General features: G+C 38.8%; 1 protein-coding gene across 2 annotated transcripts in view; it reads left to right on the forward strand.

The window, feature by feature from the left end:
- Positions 1-5,812, forward strand: part of gtf3c2 (general transcription factor IIIC, polypeptide 2, beta) — a 34,028-nt gene extending 28,216 nt beyond the window's left edge. For both annotated transcript variants that reach the window (XM_035995458.1, XM_035995459.1), the window contains exons 18-20: positions 114-377; positions 1,028-1,135; positions 3,195-5,812. In XM_035995458.1, the coding sequence (XP_035851351.1) occupies positions 114-377; positions 1,028-1,135; positions 3,195-3,395 (573 nt within the window). In that variant the 3' untranslated portion in view covers positions 3,396-5,812. The remainder of the gene's footprint in view (positions 1-113; positions 378-1,027; positions 1,136-3,194) is intronic.
- Positions 5,813-10,163: the final 4,351 nt, after the last annotated feature.

The following is a 10,163-nucleotide window of genomic DNA, read 5'->3' on the forward strand; positions in this document are numbered from 1 at the left end:
ACCTTCATTTTCCAATTTAGCGAATGATTTTCAGAGATGTTGCACTACTGTATTTGTTAAAAGGATTTGAAGACAGGCTAACAGTCCTTGTTCCCGTCACACTGTGTCTTCAGCCTGTCTACATTACAACTCTGCTGGCTCATGATATAAGTGAAGAAGAGAATCAAGAGATGGGAGGAGTGGAGGACGGTAATGCTGTTGAAGAGAAGGAAGGAGGAGAGACTGAAGATGCTGAATCTGAAGGAGGGAATGAAAACGATAATAGAAATGGAGGAGGTGGAGAAAGCGGTAGAAAGGATAAAGGTCCCCCTCTGCGGTTCCAGACGTACAAAGAGGCTGTGAAGAGATACTGCCTCCTCCATACAGACTTTAATATGGTGGGTAGTTTCAGAAGCATAGTAGTATTGTAGCCTTGTTTACTTTCTGCTAAAAATCAGTGTTCAACTGCCCTCTCTGGTTTAAAGTCTATTTTCCTTCTGACTATACCCAGCATCAGTGATCGGTTGCTAAATTGGGGGGGGAGGGGGGAGTAAGCCATTGTGTAAAAACAGGTTTTGTTATTTATGCAAAAACATGGGTATCGTCAGGTCTAGTATAAAAAGATTTCAATTGATATCCAGCCTAGGTTTAGGAAACAATTATTATTTTTTGTTGGCATTTTGAGTCATTTTTTTCTCTATCTTACAGTATGTTTCCTCTTTTATCTTAATTTTTATCCAGGTGAAAAGCTGTTGAAATTGCATTTAGACTCAAAATCTCAAATATGGGGTGTAATGGTACACAGAAGTCACGGTTCATACCCCGGTTTAGGAGTCACTATTCGATGCGAGTTCGGTACAGCGGGGGAAAAAACCCAAATGAATAAGGATGCGTTTCTTTTCATTTATTTTATTATTAACAGACAACAGTTCAAATTCTCTCGCTGGGGACTAAGCTATCATTTTTTCCCCCCTGGCAACCTTTTTTTAAACTCACACATATACTGTACATGTCACCGTCATAATAATCCTGTCCTCCGAACTTCCAGCGGACCTTCAAAGGAAGCGAGAAGCAAGCTGTGTGGAAACACATGAAAGACACTGAGCTGAAGAGAAAGCTGAACCTGGATGAGTTGCCTATAGCTGCACTACACAAGGTATCCACACACACACACACACACACACACACACACACACTTGGCTGGTGAGTGAAGCAAATCTACCAGTCACTTGCATATTTTAGCAGCATTTGGCTAGTAGATGTAATTTTGGACCACACACACACACACACACACGAGTGCAGATATCATCAGACTCCCGCTTCAACACAATGTAAGGAAGGAGAGTCAAGAAAGAAATACTAGAATGGAAGTGAAAGCAGGTGAGAGAGGGAAGAAGAGCCTCCTCCCTCCTCCCCGTTCTTTCTCCTCCTCTGATGGGCAGATATAAAGGCGGGCTGAATGTAATGATGTGTAAAATGAGAAAAATGTCACCCTCGGTGGATGGAGGGAGGGGGGGAAATGAAAAGCAGCCATTTGAGGATTTGATGTGTTTAATTTTAAGAGGGCCAGAGTGGAGGGTGTCGCCGTGCCCTGTGGGTTGAGATGATGGACGGGCACTTTATGGGACAATCTCCAAAACAAAACACCACTGGGTTTCTGACTGGCTTTTTGTCTGAAGGGGATAAATGGATTAGTAAGAGGGAAAAAAAAGATAAATAAAAGAAGAGTCACAACAGGAGGATTTATAGTGATGAAGAGAGGGATAGATGAGCGTCAGTAAAGAAAGGAAGAAGGTGGCAGTGATGATTGACTCGCTGAGAGCTACAGCTGAGTCATTCACAGAGGACGCGAGAGTGGACAAAAAAAAAAAAAAACGACGTGAATAAAAGTATTATTAGTTTATAATAACAACAACTCAAGTAGAAGTAAAAGTAGTCTAGCAAAGCTGACATGATATGTGGAGTCCCTCAGGGATCAATACTCCATTGCTTTTCAGCTTGTACACGTTGGCTCAATGCGACATCTTCCACAAACACATTACGCTGATGACACAGAGTTATACCTGTCCTTGTTCTTGTGGCTTAAAGGGATATAGCAGGGTTATATGAGGTACTTATCTATGGTAGGTGTATTACGTAGAGATGGGTACTGAAAACTCGTTTTGTAATTGACCGGTATTTCCCCGGAACGAATGACAATTCGGAAATTTGTTTTCACAGTCTGTACAGATGTAGATATACATACATACACATACAGTAAACATTGACACACAGAAAAACGGTTAAAATGCTTAAAGCTAAACGTTTTTAAACTGTGGCTGTATTTTATTGTTATTTAAGGGATAGTTATGATTTTTTGAAGTGTGGTTGTATGAGCTACTTCTCCATAGTCAGTGTGTTATGTACAGTAGATGGCGGTCGGCACATCCCAGTTTAGAGAAGCAGACCGAAGTACCGACACGGAAACTATGCAACGTACTGCTGTGGACCGGGGCAGCTAAACACATTTTACACTTAAAAAAAAGGCCCACTTAAAAAAATCAGTGTCAGTTTAAGTGCACACTATATTAAAACTATTTTCCCAGCTTTACTTTGCCATCAGGCAGCTCTTTCTGATGGGGAACAGATTTTTAGTTTGCAGAATCTCTATAGCAGAAGGTGGCAGGCGCAAAGTTAGCTCGACAATTATGAGAATACGAACCAGGTTGAAAATATTGGATCTGACCTCTGGTGACCAGCTGCTACGGAAGAGGATTAGGGCCACATGTGAAAAAATGTATTGAATTCTGAGTTTAAAGTCAGAACTCTGAGAAAAAAGACTTTATTAAAAACTTTATTTTAAAAAATAAACTTTATTTTAAAAATTCTCTGAGAATAAAGTCAAAATTCTGACTTTAGGGGTGTCCTCTAGCTCACCCAGTAAGAGCGTTCGCCCCATGTTGGCTGAGTCCTGCAGCGGCGCAGGGTGCGAATCCAACCTGCTTCCCTTTGCTGTGTGTCATCCCCCATCTCTCTCCCCCTTTGATGTCTAGCCACTTTCAAAATAAAGGGAAAAGCCCCAAAAAAATAATCTTAAAAAAAAAAAAAAAATTCTGACTTTAATCTCAGAACTCAAATACATTTCTCACATGTGGCCCTAATCCTTTTCCGTAAGCTGCAGATAGTGTGAGCAAATCTTCTTCTGTTTTGTAAAATCATCTTCCTCCTCTCGTCAGGTGCGTTTCAACCCGAACATGTGCTGCCATACCTGGGTGGTGTCCGCGGGCCAGACGGGGCTGGTCAGACTAAACTGTCTGAGGACTATGATCAGCTCTCATGCCCAGAAGATAATAAGCGAGAACCAGGCCCAGTTCAACGCACTGTACTCTCCGAAAGAGCAGAAGGAGGCCAACCAAACTGTGACAGACGAGCTATAGCAAGAGTTCACAACGGAATCAGAAGGTGGATCACAAAAACACAAAGCCTGCAAAAAGTTTGAAGAATAATAAAAAAAAACAATATTCATATTTCATCAGCACATACAGTATACTGTATACATTTGCTGTTTTTCAACTGGGTTTAATCCTGTTTCGAGTGTTCCAAAGGCCAGCGAGGATATCAAACGATGGTTGATTTGCAGGTTTTGTGGCATTTCTTCAACAGCAGTCTCAATAATACTCTTTCATGAACTCTGAACCTGTTCTTCAAATTCTGCCTGGAAGTGCTCCAGGTTGATTGAGAACCACGGGTAAGAGTTTCCATCTATAACCTCACCACCTCCACACTCTTAAGCTTAAGTTTCCACAGACTGAACCCATTTTACGTAGCACCAAATTATTATCTAGAGTGACAGTTTATTTGCTTCCAAGAAGTTTCAGGAGCTGGCAGTTAAGTGCCTTGCTTAAATGTGCCACTATTAGCATTTTCCACCTTTATGATTATTGATTCCAAATGGGTCAAGTAGGGTTTTCAGTTGCTCCAGTTTCTCTTATTTGGCATACAAATTGCAAACATGGCAGTATATCCGTTCTTGACAACAACTTGACATTTTAATTATCAGCTGCATTCACTGTTAAAAACCCAACTTCTCTCAGGAACAGTAATCAATACCTCTAGTTTTCTTTAATTGATGGCAACTAAAAAATCTTGTTTTTGCTGACCTCCATTGGTTACAGTTGTGTACAGTGGTGTAGAAGTGTACTTCGGGGTGTGTCTTTACAACGTGACATCACTTTAGGGTGTGGTTACAGATGCAACAGACTTGAAGCTTTTGTTTGTTATTCTAAAAAAGTGAATACATTCAAAGTACCAACAACAGGCATCCAATTTTTTTTTCTACTTCTTACGTTGTTATAATGCAAAGCAGACCTTACTCATTTGTTTTCTATATGTCACTAGTTGGTGCAGAAATTCAAGCTACAGTGTTACTGGTCACAACATGGAAGATATGAAGGACTGAGTTGCAAAATGTGAGAAACTGGGTAAACTTAAAGCCTTCAGGCCTTTTCGCGTAACTTATTTTAGCAAAGTTGTTATTTTGTAATCCGCAAGACATTCCACAGTTTGTTAATTTGTGTCTGCAGCAACGAGCGGCCGTTTGGTCGATCAAAACCACGGTGTCCAAAGTCCAACAATCATTACAATATGTGCTAGTGTTGGTTCCACACCTTTTTTTTTTTTATTTTTTTTTTTTTTATAACAGTGCCTTAAAGATACACTTTCTAATTTTGTCCCCATAAGTTTCAAAACATCAACCGCCAGCTGGGAAACATTGCATCTATAAAGGAATAGTTCACCCAAAAACAATATAAATAGTTTACAGTACTAACTTCCCTATAGGCTCCCAATGGTCCCAAAAAAAAAAAAAAAGACGGAATAACAGGTCATTACACATCCGACAAAACGTTCCTTCCTGTGCAGCATTATCCAATCGTCTGGTATATTTGTGGGCTCATGGAAATCCAAACACAGCTACTGTATTTTTGCTAAACAAGGCATTTTTGAATTATCTTTCTGTGACATGAAATGAAATGCATTGTTTAGCAATAGTTCAGCAAAAATAGTTGTTTGGATTTCCATGAGCCCACAAATGGATACAAGACACTTGGATAATGCTGCACCGGAATTTTTCTTTCTTTCTTTTCACTTTATAACCTCTTTTTGCCATTTTTTTTGTACGAATTTTTCGGGGCTCTGCTCTCCTGAAAGCCATTTGATGAAGACATTTTTTTTCTGGGACCATAGAGATCTAGAGGTGAGTACTACTGTATATACAATGTATATAGTTTTTGTGTGAACTACTCCTTAAAGCGTCCTGATTTCTATTTGTAATTGCTATTTCTCTCTTTTATCATGTCAAGAACAACTCAGGCTATAACTGAGGGGAAATACTTGAAACTTTTTTTAATTGCAACTGCTGGATGTAATCTTTATCAATGACAGATTGTAGGTATTTTTTTTTCATCGTTCTTTTATTTACTTGTTGAACGTATTCCTGCTGTTTTTCCGATGATTCAAAGGTTTTGATTAGTTATTTAATAATTAGAACAGCTGTACTGTGACATGCCCTAATTTATTGTTCAGTGTCTACGAAAGATATTGGGAAATGTTCCAGTTGTTTACAGACGCAGCTGTCTCTTTTTTAGAGGTTGTGTACAACGTCTTTTCCTCTAAGTTAAATTAGGGGTTTGAAAATGTCAGGCTTGTTTAGTTTCTTTCAATTACAAATCTCATCGACAGTTTCAGAATGATGTTGAGTAAACACCATGATAATGTTGTCAGTCATGTTTCATGACTGACAACATTATCGTTAACTTGTAAACCATCAAAATGATCATAAAAGCATCAACATGTACAGCGCCTGCTCTTTTGTTGTTTTACAATTTTGTTATTTTTGAAATGTAACATATAGTAAATGTTTTTGTAATAGAAAAATATTTAAATAAATATGAAATAAAGTCGAGAGTGAAAGTTCACTCCTGGAAACAGCAGTTGTAGCTGTTCTGGAGCTTTCGATCATATCTCATGATATATATATACATATTAGGTGTTGAAATTGTACTGTATATTTTTTTTAAATGCTGTTTCCCCAAAGTACTAAGCAAAATACAAATTTATTTGAACATGTACAAGTCTATCTGCTGATGAAGATCATGTAATACGACCGAAAGCCCCAGAACCAGCCTGGTACCACCAAATGGCGTATGAATAACACAGCAATTTTTTAAAGTCATTTGCCTTGTTATCACAACACTTTTTTTTTTTTTGCTTTTGGTGTGTCATTTTATGTGTTTTTTTACTTATATTGTTGTGACGTTGTATAAAGAGCTACAAAGTCTGCTTCAGGAGGACGAGGAGGTGGATGAATGGGTCAACTTTTTCACGTAACTTAATTTGGTAACCAACTCAGTCATTTTAACCCACAACACAATCTTTTCCTGAACCTAACCAAGTATTTTTTATTTTTTTATTAACGTGCCACATGTTTAAAACCAAAGAGTTGGGAATGAGAACGGTGCGTTAAAGCTATAGTACGTAGTTTCTGTCTCCCCCATGAGGAATTATATTAAAGAGATAGACAAAACTGTCGGCATGTCCACATGATACAAGCCTTCCGTGACCGCGCACCACCCCCACCCCTCCTCAACGCAGCTGCTAGTAGCCAAGGAGGACACGGAGGATTAAAAAAACATGATGGACTCTCCAGAAGAGGTCATTATCTTCACTCGAGTTTCTGCGTGGGAAAGTCACCGGACGACACAATCTTCTGAACACAGCCATACTGAGAAATACAGAGAGAGTTAGGTGGAGCTGAGAGTCTTAATTAGCTTTGTAGCAACTCATTTAGCAATGGTTTCGAATGTAACGGACGTTCATTTGGGGCTGGACGATTAATCAAACTTATCGACATCGAAATTCTAAAGCTGTTATCGACATATTTTTCCCATGACGATAATTTCTAAAATGTATTCCTGTTGATAGGCCTACGTTCTCCACGTGACTTCGCCCGGACCAGTCAGCTGCATGGAAAGCATAATGCATCAACTGAGCAACTTAAAAAACATTTTGGCTTCAGAAAAGACGATTTAGAACAACGTGATTAATTATCGTTTCATTTATCGTTATCGAGGTAAAATGCGCAATTAATCGTGATTTTGATTTTAGGTCATATTGTGCAGCCCTACGTTCATTTATATCAAAAAGTTACGCACTAAAGCTTTAAATGGCATGCAAAACACTTAAAATACCTTGACGTGACACGCAAAATGTCCCTGAAATTGGCGTGCTATTTATACGCCTTCCCGTGAGATTGCGTTGCCAGAGCAGCTACTATTCGGGATTTGTGACCAATCCTTGAGAATTTTTTTGCCAGTGAATAAAGTGTCTAATGGCCTGTTGGAACTGGATTAGTGATATAAACTTTAACTATGTGGCTTTAAAATAATAACATTTTTATTTATAAAAAAGAAGTCTGCATCTAAAATTAAACTGTACGTAGCAAGTGTCCTGCTACATTGAGTCAATGAACATCTCCAAAATAATCCAGCCTCTTTCCATCATCTGCATTCTTTATTTCACTTTACAAAAAAACGCTTGCCACACATAAAAATGAAATATCAAACATCACAGATGTGATATGTGGATTTATGCAATATCACCATAACACATAGACAAATAGGACAGATTGTGCAAGGGAGATAAATGTATTTACACATGTATACACAAAACTCATACACAGAAAATACACAATATTTGACATATTTACAACAGTCACACGGAGTATATTTGTCACGGACGGCAACAGCACAACACAGAGCATTCTCAAACATTAGACTTCCATAGTGAACAAACAAGAACTGTGTTTTTCTGGAATGAAATTAACTAAAGAAAAATTTTGATTTGAGTACAACAGCAGCCTGTAGAGGAGAACTTCAGTACGCATTTATATAAACGAGTACAGTAGAATGCATTTGTCTTTATTACATTCACTTTGTTTTTATATTGGGTAGATATATAGTCTCAGTTTGCATTATTTCAAAAGGAAAAATGTATTTAAATATACAGAATCTCCTTAAAAATTGGTGAAAATATAGAATTTGAAAGACTATATCTTTTCTTTGATTAATCCTCCGCATTGGCATATCAACATTCTGATTGGCAGTTGAACGAGAAACTTCTTATTGTAAATGATATTGAATAACAGCTAACAACCATGCAAGTATTTGGATCAGAATGGGCGTTGAGTAGGCGTTGGCAATGCACAATTGTCCTTTTCTTTCAGAGCAACTAATGACATCAACACTTTTATAGCAGTGAAACATTACACGCATGTCAACTGGCTTGTTGGCTTTTCACACGGGTACAAAATTATTTTGTTTACTCAAGTCCAAAGCATTGACTAATACTGACCAAAACTGGCTGGTTTTCGTGGTCCCCAGAAATTCTAATGATGGTACTGACATCATGACCGCTGCCCCCCTAGCACCACCATCAGCCTAAAATGTCAAAATCAAATCTAAAGGGCAGTTCGCTCTTAACTCAGCACAATCCAGCTCCCCAGAGGATGAACTCATTTTGTTTATCACGCAGCCTTTCCTCTAGTTTCTCCCTACGGCCTTTTGCTCAGTTTGGCCAACAACATGAACTAACTAGAGAATGAAATGTGAAAAAAAAAAACTGCCGTGGGATTGCTGGCTGCTGAAAAGCTGACGCTGAGCTGCAGTGATTCATGGAGTGAAACTGCATAGCTTGAAAAGCTGGAAGCTTGACTCCGTTGCTTTATGTATTGCTGCATAGATGGCAGCATTGCCTGATAGATGGCGGTGAGCTTCTTGGCAATGCTGCCTTAACTTTGTATAAAGGAGTATGAAGAGTATAGTGTAAGCAATGAAAGGTGTTAAAATGGGAGTTATAGTGTCAGGATCTACATGAGCTGAAGTGCGCAGAGAGGGAGTTGAGGCGTCATTCAACGAATGTGTGTGCTGTGTAGAGGAAAAAAAGTAATTGAGATTTTTTATTTTCAAAGTGTTGAGCGCTCATGAAGCCTGCCGCAAGCTCCGGTTAGCTTTTTTGAGGGCTTTTAATCTGAAAGTCCAGCTTGCTCCAGGGCCCTCAGACTGGCAAAACATGGATGGATGGATGGATGGATCTGAAACTAATCGTCCGACTGAAGGACAAATTATTTTTTGCCCTCAGACCTGAATGTCTGACAGTGGAAGTAACTGAATGCTTCTTCAGGCTGACACTTAAATACAATGTCCAACATTTGGCAAACCCATCTCACCATGACTCACATTAAATACATAATTGACCGCAAAGACTCAGAAGTGAGTGAAACCGAGTATGCCTGCAACACAACAAAATTGTCAAAGAAACTACCGCCAAAAAAATAGCCCTTAACGAGTTCAGTTTCAAGGCTGTTGGTATCTTAAAAAAAAAAACATTTCAATCCATCCTCATTTCCATGTACTGTATCGTAATGTTGCTCAAATCTACACGTCCACTAATCTAAAATAATCTTTTCCCGACCCTCTGAAATGGAGACTCCTCATCTTTGGCTTGATGTGATAAAACAGTAAGTACTGTAAGTGCAGTACAGTAGAGAGATAGGTCAAGTCAACATTTAGCTGCATTATTAGATATAATACAGACACTTGTAGCCGGCATGTAATGAGGTACAGGGCAGTGTAATGTTTAAAGGGAGTAGTAGCACAGACAGATACTGTTGGTTTTAAGACCAGTGTGAGGGATGAACTGCACCTAAACAGCACTTTTTTTACCTTAAAGGACATAACGCTTTACAGTTTGCCTCCAAATCAATTCTCATTTGTTTATCATGACATTGACCAATTAGCAGCCTTTACACCCTCGGCTTGTGATCTTCCTAAGGCAACAACCAGCGGTATGTACAAAATTCATATTTTTAGAGAGCTATTATTCATGCTTTTCTCCCTTAAAAGACAACTTTTATCAGTGTGGTACAAATTACCATGATGTCTGCAATGAGTTTATGGCAAGAAATAAACTTTTCTGCAAATAAACTTCTTCAAAAATGTGATTTTTGACCAGCGAGTGTTGTAGATTCATGTCTGCCTTTTAGTGGAAAGCAGGTTGACGAAACAAAAAATGGTCGTGAGCTGTAGAGTGAGTGTCTTTGGTAAAGTCATCCATGTGTCCCTGGTAGAACATGACATCAGGGGCTCCAT

Source organism: Sander lucioperca, chromosome 19, assembly GCF_008315115.2.
Source record: "Sander lucioperca isolate FBNREF2018 chromosome 19, SLUC_FBN_1.2, whole genome shotgun sequence".
In the NCBI taxonomy this organism is placed as follows: Eukaryota; Metazoa; Chordata; class Actinopteri; order Perciformes; family Percidae; genus Sander; species Sander lucioperca.